Genomic DNA, 19,112 nt, shown 5'->3' on the forward strand with positions numbered 1-19,112 from the left:
TCTTGAAGGCCAGCTTCTTCCTGGTAGTGTTTTGCGTGTGTACTTGTCTGGTTGGGACTTCGTGTTTCTTTCTTGGGATTGTTGTCTGGAACTGCACAGAGTGTGATTTTACACCCACTGTGAGGTGCTATGGGGGTGGAGAGCTGCCATGGGGTGAGAGAATATTCCTGTGTTGGTGACATTGTCTAGGTGCTTGGCAGGCGTGCGGGGTATGGGGAGAGGTAGTGGGGGCCCGAAGTAGACCTGAGTGAGGGCAGAACACCTCTCACCACAAGCTTTTCTGTTTCCCCCACCTCACACCATCCTCCACCCCACACCTTTCTCATTTGATTTATTTACCCCGACTCCTTGTGCCCATCTTCCCTAAGACTCTTCCTTCCTTGTTGGCAGTGTTTGGTTTTCTCCTGTGCCTCTCTCCTCTTCCCCACTACCCACCTGGTCCCTGGTTCCCTTTCCAGTCTATCCCCATCACTGAGCAGACCCCCAAGCCCCTGCCAAGGCTGAATCTGGCTGAGTGTGAGGGAGGCTGCCCCTGGGGACTCTTCTGCCTTGAGCAGGGAGCCCAGCATTACTAGGCCTAGGAGTCTGGACTGCAGGGTCACTGAGAGTACCGGGGAGTGCCCAGTGGAGTAGGGGGATGGAACTGGAAGGTGGGGGCAGAGAGTAAGGGCCTAGAAGAGTGGCCTGTTCATTAGGCTCTGGGGCAATCCGAAGTTGGGATATAGAGGACAAAAGGGCCAGAGGGTGCCAGAGAGAAGCAACGATTGTGGTGTGAAAAGAGCAGTTCTAGGGGGCCTGGCTGGACAGGTGAGCCTTGCCCCCTTTCCTGACCCTAATTCTTGCTGCTGGGCCGCACACACCGGGCCTGTGGGAACCTGCTCCTTCCCTGTGCCCTGGCGCTGCTCCCCTTCACCCCCCTTTCCAGGAACTGAGCCAGTCCCCTCACTGGAGGGCCTGGATGTGTCGGAGCACGGAGGCCCGACTGGGGCTGCAACTCAACCCCCGGGGCCCTCAACGTTGTTGGTTCACATTAGTGGGGACCATGGGGGAGGGTTACAATGGAGAGGGATGGGCACGAGGCGGGCGCGGCTGGGCCGCTTGGGAGACAGTGCGGCACCTGTGGGGGCGCAGCGCCAGGGAGGGCACCGCAGGGGGGTTACCTGGGGAGGCCTGGCGCGCGGGGGAGCTTGGGGTGGGCGTGGCTGGGCGGAGAGGAGAGGAGCTCGGGCCCGGAGCTCGGCGCTGGGCGTGGGAGCCGCGGGGACTGCTCCGGCCGGGAGGGGGCGGGGAGGCGGCAAGCCGGGGTGCTCAGCTAGAAGGCGGAGGGAGGGAGCGAGAGAGGGGCGGGAGCGAGGGGGCCAAGGCCTGGGAGGCGGCGCCTGGGCCCGAGCCGCCCCAGCCCTGGCTCCTCTCCCCGGAACAGGCCCCCGACAGCTGCTCGCTGGAGCCGCCTCCCGACTCCAGAGCCCCGCCGGCGCCTCCAGCTCACAGCTCCTGGCTCCTCCGCCTCCCCCTCCCCTCGGCTCCGTCGCCCGCCGAGGAGGCCCCACTCCCGGGTTGGATGCCTGGGTCGGCCGGGTAGAGCGATGAGAGGTAGGGAGAGCGGCAGGGGATCCCTGCCGGGAGTGGGGGGCGCTGGATGACCAAAGGTGGAGGCCTGGGCCCCAGGGGAGGCGCGGCCCAAAGAGTGAGGCAGGATGGAGGACACAGGACGTTCAGGGCTGTGCTTGGTATCCAACTCCCTCCCGCCTGCCCAATGCTCTGGGTTATTGTCTGAAATGGGGGAAGCCCCCTCACCTCTGAGAAAGAAGGTGTTCCAGCATTGTGGAAGGATGCCTTACTCAGCAAGAGGAACCGAACCCCAACCTCGGGGGGTACAGGTGCCCATATGTAGCCCACCTGAATCATCCTCTTCCTCCTTCTGGAGAGCTGGGCCTACTCTCCCACCTGGCCAGTCCCTGGGGACATCTAATAACCCATAAACCTCCACCCAGCCAACTCCCAGTTGGACAGCCTGGCCATAGCCCAGCAGAGAGAGGGACTAACACCCCGACTGCTGGCACCCTCACCTACAGTGACAGAGCCGCTGGTCCTTGCTGATGGTCAGTTCTGCCATGAGATAACATCACTGCCCAGCGAGTACCACCCTCAGCGTCCCTCAACCCCTACTGCCCCCTCCCTCCCAGCCTTCACATCGCAGGTCCTTGCTGATGAACACTCCTGCACCTCCACCCCCAGCCAGAGTCTGGCTCTCAGACTCACTATTGCCTCAGGGATATAGGTGTGTCTAGAACCAAGTGGTAGTGTGGAGAGAGGTGAAAGCAGAAGGATCTGGGGAAATGGAAAAATGGCTCATTTTCTTATTGCCACTCTTCCCACCTCTGAGTCTACCTGCTCCCCACCCCCTTGACTTCCCTTTGGCTTGGTCACCCATGTGTGTTAGGGGTGGACCCCAGTTCTCTTGGGATCCAGTGTCCAAGGGCGTGAATGTGTGTATCCCACATGGTCTTCTGATCCGTAGGAGCATGGGGTATCTGTCATTCCACATACACAGGTGTCTGCAGGTGACTATTCACTAAGTGATAGCCCTGGACTTTCAGGAATGGATAGTGTGGATGGAGTTCATGTGTGCGTGGAAGTCTGTTTGCCCTGTCTGGGAGTTGATGTGTGTAAATGATTTATGTGGCTGTCACATGTCTGTCTCTGAAAGTCTGTGAGGGGTTGTCTGAGACACTGCAAGTTTGTATACCTACGGGTGCTTGGCCTCCTTGGCCTCCCTGGCGCTACATTTAGCCCCAGTGTTTACAGCCAGCTCTGTGAGTGCGTGTGTCTGGCCACGTGTGTGTATATACAGAGCTGCGTGGGTGTTGTTGTCTGGAGAGTGGGGCGGGTAAAGGGGCCTGTGGCAGGGTGTCCCAGCCCCTGGCTTGTAATTGGTTGTAATGGATCAGGGTGGGGTTGGGGCAGGTCTCTGGGCCTGTCCTCTGTGCCTCTGACTGTGCGGTCAAGACTCTTGTGCTTCTGATCGCTGAGAGAGCTAGGGTGTTTGGGGGGTGTTGAAGAACAGGTTGCTGAGATGTCTCTGAGTTTCTGGCTTGGCTCTGTGCCCTGTTTCTGAGCCTGCTCTATTTACCTCTGGCTTTGTGTTTCTTGCTCTGTGTCCGCCTGCCTCTTGTCTTTTGCCTGTTTTTGTATCTCTGCCCGGGGCTCTTCTCGTCTCCGTCTGGCTCCAGTGACTCATCTGGGATAGGCATGAAGGTTACTCAGGGGAACAAGGGCCCTGCTGTTCCCAAGAGAGGTGGGGGTGGAGAGTGGCACCCAGGAATTCAGGGCCAGCCGCCTGGGGCTCCGGCAGCCTGCTATCCTGCACCAGAGGACCCCCAAGGGACCAAGCATGATTCCGTCTGGTTCTAGCTCTCCTTTGATATCAGGTGCCCCCCGTAACTCAGTCATCGCCCTCAGCTGCTGCTTCAGAGCTGTGGGGTCTCAGCTGCCTCCTACATTCCTGCCCTAGAGCATTGTGGGAGCAGCTGGAGAAGGACAAAGGGATGTGGGAGTATCCCCCCACTCCTACCTCCTGAGGTGACCTGGCTTCTCCTGTCTTTAGACCCACCCTCATCTCCAAGGCAACTCAGCCTTTTCCTCAGTGCTGGGCTCTTCCTTCAGAGGCAGTCACCTTCAGAATGTGGGAACTGGGGGGCAGGATGTCTGGGTCTCAGGGAGGGCAGGCAGAGCAGGGAGAGCTGGGGTTGGACCTGATGGCAGGAGTGGGATGAGGTGGGGAGGTGGCATTAGGGGTCCCTGAGGATCCAGGACTTGGAGAACTCAGTGCTGGCCTCTGGGACAGGGCCAGCCAAGATGGCTTTTCCTGGGTTGGGGCAAGGGGAGATACCTGAGTTTGTAAGGGGATGACAGTTGGAATGATTTTAGGTGGAGCAAGCTGCCTGGGCCCTCGTAAGGGCAGAGTGGGGATTCTTGAACTTCAATGGGGACCATCACCTGGAGATGGAGTTAAAATGCAGATTCTGATTTCGCAGGTGTAGGGTGGGCCTGAGATTCAGCATTTCTCACAAGCTGCCAGTGCTGACAGGCTGAAGCTGCTGGCTTAGGGACCACACTGAGCCTAGCAGGGCCAGAAGACAGTGAGGTTGGAAGGCACTGGGTCCCACACTTCTCTTAGAACCCTGGGCTCCTAGGTGGGGAGGGGAGCAGGCTCAGCTGGTCCAGCCTTATCTTTTTTTTTCCTATTGTGAAAGTTTACAGCTCAAGTTAATTTCTCATACAAAAATTTATACACATATTGTTGTGTGACCCTAGTAGCAATCCCTATAATGTGACAGCACGCTTCCTCTTTCCACCCCGGGTTTCCTGTGTCCATTCAATCTGCTCCTATCCCTTTCTACCTTCTCATCCTGCCTCCTGACAGGAGCTGCCCTTTTAATCTACTTGAACTAAAACGCACACTCTTCACTAGTATTATTTTATGTTTTATAGTTCAGTCTAATCTTTGTCTGAAGAGTTGGCTTTGGGAATAATTTTAGTTCTGAGTTTACAGGGAGTCTGGGGGCCATGTGTTCTGGGGCTCCTCTAGTCTCAGTTAGATCATTAAGTCTGGTCTTTTTACTAGAGTTTGAGTTCTGCACCACACTTTTCTCCTGCTCCATCAGGGATTCTCTGTTGTGTTCCCTGTCAGGGCGGTCATTTTTTTGCAGCTGGGCACCATCTAGTTCTGGGCTCAGGCTAATAGATTCTCTGGTTTATGTGGCCCATTTTGTCTCTTGTTTCCTTGTGGCTTTGGTGTTCTTCATTCCCCTTTGCTCCAGGTAGGTTAGGACCAGGGGATGCACCTTAGATGGCCGCTTGTAAGCTTTTAAGACCCCAGACGCCACTCACCAAAGTGGGATGCAAAATTTTCATAATAAACTTTGTCATGCCAATTGACCTAGATGTCCCCCGAAACCATGGTCCTCCAGAACCCCCACCCCTGCTACATCTTGAAGTGTTTGGTTGTGCTCACAAAGCTAATTAGGTTTTGGTTTAGTCCTGTTGTGTCTTATCTTATTCTTAATTTTATCATACCCTCAACAAGCAGTTGCCCAGCCTTCCTTGGGATATCTTTGCTTTTAATAAATCTAAAGGACTTTAGATTCTTTTACATATCACATAATTTTATATAAATGCATAAAAGTTACCATATATTATAGCCTTTTAGGAAAATAGTACAACCAGTCCATCCTTTCCCTTTTTGTTTGTTTTCCCCTCTCCCATTCACATTAGCTTACGTTATAGTAGCCTATTAAGTGTTTTCTCTCTGTAGACATGTATACAAACACAGGGGCTTATTATTCTTTGTGTTCGAAAGATGGGATCATTTTATTCGTACTTTTGCATCTTGTATTCAACAGTTGTACAAGAATCTCACCAAGTCAGAGATTTATTGCTAAATTGTTATTTTTTCTAGCTGTGTAATAGTCCATGAACCTGTTTGCAGTGGCTGATTTTTACACCAGTAGATCATTAGGCTTGGCACAAATGGTTAACGTACTCAGCTGCTCACCAACAGGTTGATGGTTCAAGATGAGCCACAGGCACCTTGGAAGAAAGGTCTGGTGATCTACTTCCGAAAAATCAGCCATCAAAAAGTCTGTGGAGTGCAGTTCTACTCCGACATATGTGGGGTCGCCATGAGTTGGGGTTGACTTGATGGCAATGTTTTTTTTTACAGATGTTTTTACCTCCTGGTGCTTCCCCTACCCCCTTGGGTTAGAGCACTAGAAGGGAATGGACATTTTAAATAAATACAGAGATTATTAGATTGCTTTCCAAATAGATGATAACACTCTACGTTTCTGCCATCAACATGGCAGTTCCCTTTTTGTCACTCTTTACCACCTGTATTTTGTCAATCCGATGGGTATAAAATAATCTCACTGTTATTTAATTTGGATTTCCCCTGACTCTAGTGAATTTGAGTATTTAAAAAAAAAAAATGTTTATTGGCGAGTTGGCTTTGCTCTTCTAGGAACTTGTCTATTTAAACCCTTTGGCTGTTTCTCTATCAGGTTGTTTATATTTTTCTTTGTCAGTTTGTAAGAACCCTTAGTTTATTATAGTTATTAACGCATTTTCAGTCAGCTGAGTTAGAAACATTTTTTTTTTTTGCAGATTTGTTTTTTGTTTGAAGCCCTTGTTTATGGGCTATTTTGCTTTATGGGAGCCCTTTATTGACTGGGGCAATAGGGCTTTAGACAAGTTCTTTCACCGATCTCTGCCCTACTTCCCTCCTGTGTTAAATGTGGATAGTAACAGTATCTACCTTACAAGGTGTCTGGGAAGATTAAATTATGGATTCTATTTAAGGGTCTAGCCCAGTGTCTGGCACAGGGGATGCATTCTAAAAGTGCAGTGGATACTGTTAAATAATTCCACTGTTGTCATCCCCAAAGCAGCCCATCGTGTCTCTATTGCTGTTGGCTGTGACCCATTCTCTGATTGCCCCTTACCTGACCCTACCACCCATTTTGTCCCCTGCAGAGATGCTGGTCCCACCGCCTTAGGCCCCAGGGATCAGGAGCTATGGGGCCTGGGGCCCTCTCATCTCTACTGCTGCTGTTGCACTTGGTGGCAACTGGAGATGCTGACATGAAGGGGCATTTTGACCCTGGTGAGGAGCCTGGGTCTTGGGTCCATGTGGAATGGGGCTTGGGAGGCAGACAGTTGGGGGCCTTGACCCTGCATATGCCTGTGTCCACCCAGCCAAGTGCCGCTATGCCCTGGGCATGCAGGACCGGACCATCCCTGACAGTGACATCTCTGCCTCTAGCTCCTGGTCGGACTCCACTGCTGCCCGCCACAGCAGGTACCTGGCACACCTGGGTTGCACCACAGGGAACTCCTAGGGCCTCTACTTGACCTTCCAGCCCCTCTGCACAAGCCAAAAGACTTTTGAGAGAGCCTATGCCAATGAAATCCCTGCAGTCCTGGGGGCTTTAAATACTAAAGAGGGAGGCCAAGAGAGGGTCAGATATTCCTGTGACCTCCTTCCCCCTTGCAGACTGGAGAGCAGTGATGGGGATGGGGCATGGTGCCCAGCATCGCCAGTGTTTCCCAAGGAGGAAGAGTACCTTCAGGTGGATCTGCGACGGCTGCACCTGGTGGCTCTGGTGGGCACCCAGGGAAGACATGCTGGGGGCCTTGGCAAGGAGTTCTCCCCCAGCTACCGGCTGCGTTACTCCCGGGATGGCCACCGCTGGATGGATTGGAGGGACCGCTGGGGTCAGGAGGTGAGGCTGCAGGGGCAGAACCAAAGGAAGCCTGGCTCTCTTCTCTTCAGCTACACTTTATCCACTGACGACTCTCCAGTTTACACCAGCTCCAGCCCAAGCCTGACCCCCGAGTGCCATGCAGTGTTGCAAACCTGACCACCTTCTTCACCTCTCCACTTAGATGTCTAACAGGATCTCAAACTTATTAACTTCCCAAGCTGAACTTGATTCCCACCCACCCCAAACCTGCTCCTCCTCCAGAATTTTCCAGCTCAGGAAACAATAACATCTTTGCCCAGTTGCTCAGGCCATAAGCTGATACCCCAACTTCTCTTTTTCTCCCACTTGCAAAGTATCAGCAAGGCCTGTCTATTCTACCACCATGATATTTCCTGAACCCAACTGCTTCTCACCACCTCCACCTCTACAGGCCTAGGCTAGATGATGGCCTAGATGATGGCAGTTGTCTCCAAACTGCTCTCCCTTCTCCTGCCTTTGTCCCTCTGAAGTCCCATCTCCACCTAGGAGCTACAGTGTTGCACCTCGCTCAAACCCCTCCACTGTCAGAACAAGAGCTAAGCTTCTTACAGAATGCTGAGCCCAACCTAGCTCTTGCCCACTGCTCTTCTCCCTCCCTTTGTTCACTTCTCCCTGCCCCCCTGGTATTCCTGCTGTTCCTGGAACATGCCAGGGCTTATTCCCACAGCCTGAGGCATTTTCACTTGCCCTTCTAGTTCCTGGAAGGCTCCTCCCTAGATGGGCACAGGCTCTCCCTCCCTCCATTCAGTTTCCCCTCAGATGTCATCTCAGAGAGCCTCATCTGACCACCCAGCTCCCCCTGCTCTGCCCCCTCCCCTTCCTCTTGTTCTTCACAGCTGCTTCTCCTGCTGGAATCTCAGTCTTGTGAGGGGAGGGACTGTGCCTGATGTTTGCCACGGGGACGTGCCTGGCACAGAGTGGGACTCAGGCCAGTGTCGGTGGGGACATGCCTGGCACAGAGTGGGACTCAGGCCAGTGTCTGTTGAATGAACAGGGGGAATGGGGTAAAAGGGGAGAGGCAAGCCAAAGCAGGGATGTCGAGCCATGAGGGAGGGATTGGATAGAATGAGCAAGGATGAGCAGCTTTGAGACCAATGGATGGAGGCAGGCCAGGAGAGAGGGGAGGGCTGATACTGGAGTGATGAGGGTGCCGTCAGGGATGAGAGGGGTGTCAGAGCCTGGCTGCGCCCTACAGCCCTGTCTGCTCGGTGCCGGTCTCTATGGCTGGTGTGAGCCAGGCCAGGGAGCAGCTGGAGGCTGGGAAGTTAGATTCCACCCTGGAGCCCTTCCCACACATTCACCCTGTTTCCTGGCCCACAGGTGATCTCAGGGAATGAGGACCCTGGGGGAGTAGTGCTGAAGGACCTTGGCCCCCCCATGGTGGCCCGACTGGTTCGCTTCTACCCGCGGGCTGACCGGGTCATGAGCGTCTGCCTGCGGGTGGAGCTGTATGGCTGCCTCTGGAGCGGTGAGTCTCTCAGTCCCCTGAGACTCCTATTCTGGGGATAACAAGATGGGGAGTGGAGAGAAGGGCTTCTGAGATCCTCTTTCTGCTGTTGGGAAGCAGTTGCTCTGCGCGAGGCCACTGGCCAACATGGTCATGTCTTGTCAGAGGGCCCGTGGGGGTGCGAGGAAGGGGCCTGCAGCCTGCCCAGGCCGACACAGGCTGGAGGACAGAGGCCCCGCTCCCCTAACACCCTCCTCCCACTCTGTCCAGATGGACTCCTGTCTTACACGGCCCCTATGGGGCAGACCATGTACCTCTCCGAGGTTGTGCACCTCAACGATTCCACCTATGATGGACACACTGTTGGCGGGTGAGAGGAATGGACCCTGCGGGACATGGGTCTGGGTGGGAGGAAGTCACAGTGAGGGTGGGGGAGGTCTGGGCAATGAGATGGACAGGCTGAGGAGAGGGATGGGCTAGGTGGTGCCTAAAGGGACAGAACTAGGAATGGCAGGTAGCAGGCAGGGCCACCACTAGCCCATATGACACTTTTGTGCAAATTAGAAAAAGCAACCCCTTCTCTGAGACACTTACATCCGTGAAATTGCCATACTAGATATTCACATCATAGTCTGAATGGAGCCCCTTAGAGGCACAAAGTACCCTCGATGGTCCTGGGGGTAGGGAAGAGAGGGAGCAGGAGGCTGGGGCAGGAGGTGAAGAGCTGGGCCAGGAGATGGGGCCAGGCCACTCTGTGTGTGTGTGTGTGTGTATGTGTGCGTGTCTGTGTATGTGTGGTGGGCAGGGGCAGAGCACCCTGAAAGGTGACCTCCTGTCCTCTTCCAATCTCCTCTTCCTTGGTCTCCGCCTGACCAGGCTGCAGTACGGAGGTCTGGGCCAACTGGCAGATGGTGTGGTAGGGCTGGATGACTTTAGGAAGAGTCAGGAGCTGCGAGTCTGGCCAGGCTATGACTACGTGGGATGGAGCAATCACAGCTTCCCCAGCGGCTATGTGGAGATGGAGTTTGAGTTTGACAGGCTGAGGGCCTTCCAGGCCATGCAAGTGAGTGCGTTTCTTTCTCAGAAGTGGGCTCCGAGGCCAAGGGGGGTGACCGTGGGTGCTCCTGGTCTTGACCCTGTGTCCCTCCTATCTGCCCCTCAGGTCCACTGCAACAACATGCACACGCTGGGAGCCCGGCTGCCTGGCGGAGTGGAGTGTCGCTTCAAGCGGGGCCCTGCCATGGCCTGGGAGGGGGAGCCCGTGCGCCATGCCCTTGGGGGCAGCCTGGGTGACCCCAGAGCTCGGGCTGTCACGGTGCCCCTGGGGGGCCGTGTAAGCCGCTTTCTGCAGTGCCGTTTCCTCTTTGCGGGGCCTTGGCTACTCTTCAGTGAGATAGCCTTCATCTCTGGTAAGCCCCTGGTTACACCCAATCCCTAGCCCCTGGGATTGCTAACTGGTATGATCTCCCCAACCTTGCAGTGCCCCAAACATCCACGCCTGGCACCATCTCTACATATCACCCATCAGACATCCCAACCAGTGATGCCAGAAATAATTTGAGCCCCTCCCTTTCCTGTCCCCCGTATATCTCTGTCTTTCCGTTATGAGCCCCTCACTCATACAGATACTGAGCTAGGATGACAGTACTTGTTGAAATACTGAGACACTTCTGCACTCAGTTGGGAAATAGCCTCTTCTCCAAGTTTGCTAATACTCAGGACCCTCCCCTGTGCTCCCCCAGGAGCCCTCCACCTCCCTGCAGTTCAGCACTAAGGGGTTAACATCTGGAGCAACAAGAGATCCCTGGGATTTTGTTCCCACCACCAGTTCTCATTGGTTGGTGTCCAACTGGTCAGTTACATATATTGAACATCACCCCAGTCTCATTACTTTACCTACCAACTCAATTCCCAAGGTCTCATGCAAGTATGCCCCACTTTCATCTCTCTACCTGACCCCCTCCTTTCCTCTCCTCTTTTACCTCAGATGTTATAAACGACTCATCTCTGGCTCTGGGAGGCACCTTCCCGCCAGCTCCCTGGTGGCCACCAGGCCCACCTCCCACCAACTTCAGCAGCCTGGGTGAGCAGCCTCTGGGCTTCTTCCAGGTTTTATCTCCGGGACCTGTGGACCTCACTCCACCATTCCTCCCTGGGCCTTCCCTGCTCAGGCTGGGTGGGAAGCCTCCTGTGATTCTGACCCTTCTGCCTTCACCAGAGTTGGATCCCAGGGGCCAGCAGCCCGTGCCCAAGGCTGAGGGGAGCCCGACTGCCATCCTCATCGGCTGCCTGGTAGCCATCATCCTGCTGCTGTTGCTCATCATTGCCCTCATGCTGTGGCGGCTACACTGGCGTAGGCTCCTCAGCAAGGTGGGCGGAACTGGCTGGGGGCTTGGGGGCCAGCCGTGGTCAGGGCAGCCTGATGAGGGCAGGATGTGGGTGTGGACAGTGAGGCCAGTGTTTGTCTGGGCTCCTGTATTAGGTCCAGCACAGAACGCAGGCCACAGTCCAATAAGGCTTACTAAAGGAGGGTTTAGTAAAGAAACCTTGTATGAAGGAGTGGGCAGGGTGCACAGAAATCGCAAGGAATAGTGCAGTACCCAGGGCTAGTCACTGCAGAGCTGTGACCATCCCTGAGTCTGCCAGGGTGAGAGGAGAGGCAGCTACTAGAACCGTGGAGAGGGCACCTTGAGAGGGACTGTGGGCTGTGATAAGGGATGCAGCTAGCCCAAGTCCACCTCCCAGGGAGCAGCCAGGGGAAAAACTCTCCCGACTTCACTTTCTGCTTTCCGTCCAACTCCTGCTGGGGCTCCTTTCTGGCCAAACTCAACCAGGAGCCTGTTGGGTACAGTCTATACTGATCAGCCTCTTGGGACAGAAGCAGGGTGGAGAAGGGCAAAGAGTGGAGGGAGAGGGGTAAACAGAAGTCTGGCACACCCCAAGTCTACGTCTTCTGGGTGACAGTCCAGTGGTAGCAATACTGTTAAGGTTGATAATTACGGACTGATCAGATTTGGTTTGGAATGCCACTGTGGGACACGAGACAAGTTACTTAAATGCTCTTGAGCCTCGGGTTCTTTACCTGTGAAATGGAGCTAATAGCAGTTGCAACTAGAGGACTATTGGGAGGACTAAAGGAGAGAACATGGGTACAGCACTTAGCACAGTGCCAGGAAGTGTGTGCTAAGCAGTGGCCACAGTTAACACTTCCCATTCCCTGTAACAAGGCTGAGCGTCGGGTGTTAGACGAGGAGCTGACAGTTCATCTCTCTGTCCCGGGGGACACCATCCTCATCAACAACCGCCCAGGCCCTCGAGAGCCACCCCCTTACCAGGAGCCTCGGCCCCGTGGGAATCCGCCCCACTCTGCTCCCAGTGTCCCTAATGGTTCTGGTAAGACCTGTTGTGTTCCAGTCCACCTCTGTCCTCTCTGTCTGCCTGTTTTCTTATTGTATCCTTTTCCTTCTCCTTCTCCATTCCCTTCTTTTCCTGTCCTTCCCAGTTTCAACTCATTTTCCTATTTCTATGCCCCTGGTCACCCTCTATATCACTCCATGTCCCTGCCACATAATTACCCTCAAGAATTTCCCATAATCCGCAACAGTTTCATCTTGTCTCTGGGTCCCATACACAGCACTTTATCGTCTCTATTGTATCTTCTTATTGTGTCTCCCTGGCCCCTCTCCTTTCTCTTAGACTCGCCATGTTTGTTCCATTCATCCATCTACCCATCCGTCCTTTGCCCATTCGTTCATATATTCATACATTTGTCCATCATCCATCCATCCACTCTTCATTCATATCCATTCATCCATCCATCTACCCCTCCATCCATTCATCACCCATCCATCCATCATCCGCCCATCTGTACATACATATATTTGGCCATCCATCATCCACCCAACCATCACCTATCCATCCCTCCAACCATTTTCCATACAGCTACCCATCACTCTCCAGGTCCTTGTTGTCCCCATCAGCCCTGGTCTTACCCTATTCTGGATCTCCTTGTCTGTCTAGCCTCGAGTCTCATCCCTTCCCGGTGTCTCCCCCCTCCTTCTCCCGACAGCGTTGCTGCTCTCCAATCCAGCCTACCGCCTCCTTCTGGCCACTTACGCCCGTCCCCCTCGAGGCCCGGGCCCCCCCACACCCGCCTGGGCCAAACCCACCAACACCCAGGGTAAGCCCCTCTACCCCTGGGCTCCACCAGGCTCCCCAGACCCCCATGGGGCAGGGAAAGTCCTCACACCTTGCACTCCCTCCTTTCTTGACTGGAGCCTCTTCTGCTCTCCTGAGCTCCTAAGGGGAAAGCTCTTAATGCCGTTAGCTCTCCTCTGCTGCTTCTTGCTCCTTTTTAAGGCCTTTCCCTTGAGCCTAGGAATAGAAAGCTTACTCGTTCTCAGCTCTTTACACCTCCTCTTTAATCCATCTCTTCAGCTCTCCAGAGCCAGAGAGGAGGTTGCTGTGGTGGCCCAAGGTTCTCTTATAACCCCTCCTTTATTCTCCCCTCTTTCTAGAGATGCAAGGAGGAGGGCCTTTCATTCTGGGTGCTTGCCCCCTCCCCCTGCCTGTCCTCTCTGCAGTCCCAGAGGTGAAGGCTCATGCCCATTCCCTTTCTGTCTGCTCTTCCTCTCCTTGGTGTTGCCTTCTCATTGTTTCCCTCTCTCCAGGGCAAGAGGGGACAGCTCTGCTTCCTCTCCTTCTGTCTGTAGACTCCTTGTTGTTGGGGCTGTGAGGAATTGTTCCCCTTTCTTCCTCTCTGTCTACCCCTGTCTCTGCTTGTCTTTGAGCTCAGTGTGTTGGGACAGGATGGGTTTGGGTAACCATGGTAGAAAGAGCCAGGCCAAAAGCAGGGAGTAGAAGAGCAAAATGAAGGGGAGGGAGCTGGGAGTGGGACAATGGTTTGGAATGTGGAGGGTGACTGGATAGCAGGGACCATCCTTTTGATGGTGGGAAGAGGAATTCTTTTTCCAGCCGACTTTCCTCATGGTCTTTTGGGCTATGGAAGATCTCTAGAGAATAAGACTTTATGACGTTCTTTGCTCAACCATTTCCATTGCCCTGAAACCACTCTCTGGAACAGCTAACCCTCATCCCATGCCAGCATCTTCTCTCTGGTTTGAGGTTGGTGGGTGGAATACCAGGGAAGATACAGAGTAGACCCAGTCTCTCACTAGCTGGAGACATGAGGCCTCTGGGAGGCTGGGGTGTGGAGAACCGGGGCTCTCAGGGGCTGCTATACTATTCCTGATGCCTCATCCTCTCTTCTTTTCCTTCATACTTCAGCCTGCAGTGGGGACTATATGGAGCCCGAGAAGCCATGTGCCCCGCTTCTGCCCCCTCCTCCCCAGAACAGCGTCCCTCATTATGCCGAGGCTGACATTGTCACCCTGCAGGGTGTAACCGGGGGCAATACCTATGCTGTGCCCGCACTGCCCCCAGGGGCTGTTGGGGATGGGCCCCCCAGAGCGGATTTCCCTCGGTCTCGGCTCCGCTTCAAGGAGAAACTTGGTGAAGGCCAGTTTGGGGAGGTAAGAAGGATCCCTGCCCAGCCATGAATAGTGTCTGACCTGATCTGGGGCTCTGTCACCATGCTCACACATCCCCCTTGGCCAGGCCCTCAGTCATCTGTGACCGTGCTATCCCATTGACCCTATGGCTGCCTAGCAAATGATCTTCTTTTTCCAGGTCCACCTGTGTGAAGTAGAGAGCCCTCAAGATCTGGTCAGTCTTGATTTCCCCCTTAACGTGCGCAAGGGACATCCCTTGCTGGTAGCTGTCAAAATCCTACGGCCAGATGCCACCAAGAATGCCAGGTGAGGAGCAGGGCTGGTGGTCCTGTGAGCAGGAGGAGGGAGATGCAAGTCACCCCCTTGGCCTTTCTCTTCACTTTTTCCTACTTCTCCAGGAATGATTTCCTGAAGGAGGTGAAGATCATGTCACGGCTAAAAGACCCCAACATCATTCGGCTCCTGGGTGTGTGTGTGCAGGACGACCCCCTCTGCATGATTACCGATTACATGGAGAATGGCGACCTGAACCAGTTCCTAAGTGCCCATCAGCTAGAGGACAAGGCAGCTGAGGGGGCCTCAGGGGACGGGGAGGCTGCCCAGGGACCCACCATCAGGTAACCAGCCTACCCGGACTGGGCTTTCCCGATTGCCCCCCAAGGAGGTCTGCTCCGTTGCCCTTGCCCCAGCCTGGAGACAAAAATGGGGCGGCGGGGTAGGGAAGCAGGTAGAGGCTCTAGGGGGTGCCTAGGGTGACGAAGATGCAACCATTTTAATCCAAGAACTTAAGGGACAGAAAGGCTGGGGATTACTATGGTGGGGGTGGTGAAGGGACTAGGACCCTGTCATGAATTTCTCTTCTGCCTTCCCTCACCCTCACTCACTCTGAGTTCAAACTGAGGAGGAGCATAATGAGAGATAGATCCCTAGGGTTAGATGAGCCAAAGAGAAGTTGTATTGGAACCTACCATCTGGCGTCCACAGAGGGGCGGGCAGTGTCCATGGGTATCTTGTCTCCACTCCTGGGCTTGGGGAGTGGGCTCCCCTTCCTCTCCCAGAAGGGAATCTGTAAAGTGGGGAGGAGACAGGGCTGCCCCCACAATGACCCTCTGTTGTCACCTTTCTCAGCTACCCAATGTTGTTGCATGTGGCGGCCCAGATCGCCTCAGGCATGCGCTACCTAGCCACACTCAACTTTGTGCATCGGGACCTGGCCACAAGGAACTGCCTGGTTGGGGAAAATTTCACCATCAAAATCGCTGACTTTGGCATGAGCCGGAACCTCTATGCTGGGGACTATTACCGCGTGCAGGGCCGGGCGGTGCTGCCCATCCGGTGGATGGCCTGGGAGTGCATCCTCATGGTAAGCTGCCCGGAGAGAGGCAGGGTAGGTGGAGGCGGACCCTGGCTTTCTGTAGAGAACACTGGCTGCCCCTCACAGTCTGGAGTCCCTTTCAGTCACTCGCCTTCTCTGGACTGGTGTTCCTTCATCTGTAAAATGGGATCAGCTCATGCTTTGTAAGGTTCCTTCTGACCCAAGGGATTGGAGAAAGCAGGGAGCTATAGTGTGATGGGAAAAGGATCCAGGAGCCAAGAGTGAGGGTGGGGGATGAATTCAGGGTGCACAAAGCAAGAGGGATAAGGGGAGAGGGAGCCACAGATGGAAGGGGTTGGGTGGGGAGATAGAGGGTAGGAATCAGATAAAGGGGGGTGGGGCAGAGGAAGGATGGGTAGAAGAAGGAAGAGGTGGGCCAGGGCCCAGGAGAGAGGACTAAAGCAAGGAAGGTGGAGCCCTAGGGAGAGAAGCGCAGGCTTGTTGGGAAAGGTGGACTGGCTAAGGAGAGAAGATCGTAGGGTGGGGAGGGGTGGGCTGGGGTGAAGGGCTGAGTAGACCTGGAGCTCCCTGTGGGGAGGGGAGGAGGGTCTTCAGGGCCTGATCCCTTCCTTCTCTGCCTTTGTTGCCCTGTCCGTGCACCAGGGGAAGTTCACGACTGCAAGTGATGTGTGGGCTTTTGGGGTGACCCTGTGGGAGGTGCTGATGCTCTGCCGGGCCCAGCCCTTTGGGCAGCTCACCGACGAGCAGGTCATCGAGAATGCGGGGGAATTCTTCCGGGACCAAGGCCGGCAGGTCAGAAGGGAGGGCAGGGGAGGTGGACCAGGGAGCCCAGGAGGGGCAGAGCCCGTCAGCTTGAGGACTAAAGAGCATCTATCCCATGCCTCTCGCCCACCCTGCCACCATGCAGGTGTACCTGTCCCAGCCCCCGGCCTGCCCGCTGGGTGTGTACGAGCTGATGCGGCGGTGCTGGAGCCGGGAACCCGAGCAGCGACCACCCTTTTCCCAGCTGCATCGGTTCCTGGCAGAGGATGCGCTCAACACAGTGTGAATCCCAGCATCCTGCCCCTGCCCTTAGGGAGCAATTAAGGGGAAGCCAGCATCACTAAAGCAAAGAGAGACGACACTCCTGTCCCCTATCCCCCATCACCTCTGAATCCTGTGACTACAGGTGGGCTGGGCCTGCCCAGGGAGCTACGCCCTCCCTGCCCGACATGCTCTCATGCCCCCTCCCTGTTCCTCCTCCCATCTCCTCTCCTAGAAGCCCCTGCCACCCACCCAGCTGGCCCTGTGGATGGGATCCTCTCTGACCTCTTCCAGCCATCCCTTGGGGGAAGGTGGGGCAAAGATAGGGCAGACACTGGACATGGCCCATTGGGGTACCTGGGCCCCGCTGGACAACACTGGTTTCCGGAGAGATGGCTGTGGCCCCTCAGCCTCTCTTTCCCGTCACACACTGGACAGCACTGGTGAGCATCTGGGGGGTGAGGAGGACAAGAAGGGGAGAGCTGCTCCCTGGTGACCGCTCCTGGAATTGTCTTCAGCTTTGGCTTCTCCCTCTCCTTTCCCTGCAACACTGGACCTGGGGGGGATTGCTGCCCCCAACCCCATCATCCCCACCTCCCTCCTGCTGTTTTGTAGCTAGAACTTCTCTAAGCCTGTATGGTTCTGTGGAATAAATACTGGGATTAGGGGGAAAGAGGGAGCAATGGCCTATGGCCCTGGGTTTGGACATCTCTATCGTAGCTGCCACATTGGTTTTTCTATAATCACTCGGGGTTTGTACATTTTTGGGGGGAGAGACGCAGATTTTTACACTAATATATGGACCTAGCTCAAGGCAATTTTAATCCCCTGCTCTAGGCAGGTAATAATAAAGGTTGAGTTTTCCACAACTGTGAGTTGGGTTTCTTGGGGTTTCAGTAAAATCTGCCTCTTGCCCCCACACCAACCCATTTCCTTAGTTTCCTTCTTCTCTCTTCCTCCCCCTCCCATTCTGTCTCTTCTGCCCAAGCATGGAGCACGGAGTTCTATTTATACACAATCCAGGTCCTGGACTGCGGGACCTCAGGAGAATTGCATGGATGTATGAACCATGTCAAGGAGCCTGGGTAGCACAAGCAGTTTGTGATCAGCTGCTAACTGAAAGGTTGGTGGTTCAAACTCACCCAGCAGCTCCACAGAAAAAAAGGCCTGCTTCGATAAAGATGACAGCCAACAAAACCGTATGGGGCAGTTCTACTCTGTAATATGTGGGATTGCCATGAGTCAGGAGCCAACCCCACTGCAGCTAACAACAGTGACCCATGTCTACTTGGGGAGATCTGCAGGAGGCCCAGTGCCTCCCTCTTCCACACTGTGGTTAAGGAGGTGAACTAGGCCAGGGATTCTTAACCTTTTTTGATGCGCTGGACCCTTTTGGCAATCTGAAGAGGTGTACCGATTCCTCCGCAGAATTATGATCTAAAACCCCCAAAATAAAACACATAGGATTACCAAGAAAACCAACTGAAACAGTTACCAAGATGTTTAAAAATTGTGGTATAACCTATGAGCTTCTTTTTAATACATTTAATAACAAGACCTGGAAGAAGGTGTAATAACTGTTGACATTTCCAGGAAGTAATGAGCAAAAACGCTATTTTAAGATTTCTACAACCATAATTGGATATAAAAATAGCTGTGATGTCTATTAGTGACAAGTCACTACTGCTAATACTACTGGGGGTTTTGCCTACAATTACAATCGAAGGAAATAATAAATTTTCAGTTAGTAAAAATAAAGGTGTAATTTTTCTCCCCTTGTACAAATTTAAGGACCTGGGAGCCCCTGATTAAGAACCCTTGGACTAGGCTGAGTAAGTGTGCAGATTACCCAATAGGTGTACACTCTTGGCTGGAAGCTGGAATCAGGAGCCTAAATTCTCTCAGAAGCCTGCGAGGATGAGCTGAAATTACTAAGAATGCATTGAACAAAGAGTTCAAATTTGGAAAGAAAAACAAAAAACAGTTGCAAGTATTGGACAAGGCAGACCCGGCTTGACAGCCGGTATCATTTGCCATAGAGTCATTTCGGACTCCTGGAGACCCTGTGTGTGTCAGAGCAGAACCGTGCTCTGTAGGGTTTTCAGTGGCTGATCTTTTGGAAGCAGATCGCCAGGTCTTTCTTCTGAGGCACCTCTGGGTTGACATAAACTTCCAACCTTTTGGTCAGCAGTCAAGCATGTGAACTGTGTGCACCACCCAGGGATTCATGTCAAATAAAGACCCTGGGGCTTTGGTTGATGACATCCTCAAAAGGAGCCAACTGGATAATGAGGACAACCATAAAGATAATTTAATCTTAGGTTGAATTAACAGGCCCTCGGGGAAAACTCTAATAGTCTTGCTGAAACCTACGTAGGTCAGACCATTGTGCACTGTTGTTTAAGAGAGTTTAGAGTTCAGAGGTCAGAACCCAGATTAGTGAGCAATGGAACCCATGACAGTGAACCAATAACTCCCAAATTTACATCTCT

The 19,112-nt window shown here is 53.9% G+C and overlaps 1 protein-coding gene across 2 annotated transcripts; it reads left to right on the forward strand.

Annotated features, from left to right (window-relative positions):
• Nucleotides 1-1,446: 1,446 nt before the first annotated feature.
• DDR1 (discoidin domain receptor tyrosine kinase 1) lies at nucleotides 1,447-17,902 on the forward strand. 2 transcript variants are annotated; one of them, XM_064283189.1, is made up of 18 exons: nucleotides 1,447-1,593; nucleotides 6,535-6,664; nucleotides 6,757-6,859; nucleotides 7,055-7,283; nucleotides 8,625-8,772; nucleotides 9,022-9,121; nucleotides 9,628-9,814; nucleotides 9,914-10,160; nucleotides 10,739-10,834; nucleotides 10,970-11,121; nucleotides 11,979-12,144; nucleotides 12,821-12,931; nucleotides 14,038-14,282; nucleotides 14,440-14,567; nucleotides 14,660-14,878; nucleotides 15,390-15,624; nucleotides 16,240-16,389; nucleotides 16,505-17,902. In XM_064283189.1, the coding sequence occupies exons 2-18, from the start codon at nucleotides 6,577-6,579 to the stop codon at nucleotides 16,643-16,645; spliced, it is 2,745 nt and encodes a 914-aa protein (XP_064139259.1). In that variant the 5' UTR covers nucleotides 1,447-1,593; nucleotides 6,535-6,576; the 3' UTR covers nucleotides 16,646-17,902. The 2 variants fall into 2 exon arrangements, with proteins under 2 accessions (XP_064139259.1, XP_064139260.1); XM_064283190.1 differs by lacking the exon at nucleotides 12,821-12,931.
• Nucleotides 17,903-19,112: the final 1,210 nt, after the last annotated feature.

Source organism: Loxodonta africana, chromosome 1 (assembly GCF_030014295.1).
Source record: "Loxodonta africana isolate mLoxAfr1 chromosome 1, mLoxAfr1.hap2, whole genome shotgun sequence".
Classification (NCBI taxonomy): domain Eukaryota; kingdom Metazoa; phylum Chordata; class Mammalia; order Proboscidea; family Elephantidae; genus Loxodonta; species Loxodonta africana.

Bases quoted from the DNA above. Each gene is read 5' to 3' on its own strand.
- DDR1 (XM_064283189.1), top strand. From the start codon at position 6,577: ATGGGGCCTGGGGCCCTCTCATCTCTACTGCTGCTGTTGCACTTGGTG. The intron at 14,283-14,439 runs GTAAGAAGGATC...TTCTTTTTCCAG, and splicing joins GTGAAGGCCAGTTTGGGGAG to GTCCACCTGTGTGAAGTAGA. The intron at 16,390-16,504 runs GTCAGAAGGGAG...GCCACCATGCAG, and splicing joins TCCGGGACCAAGGCCGGCAG to GTGTACCTGTCCCAGCCCCC.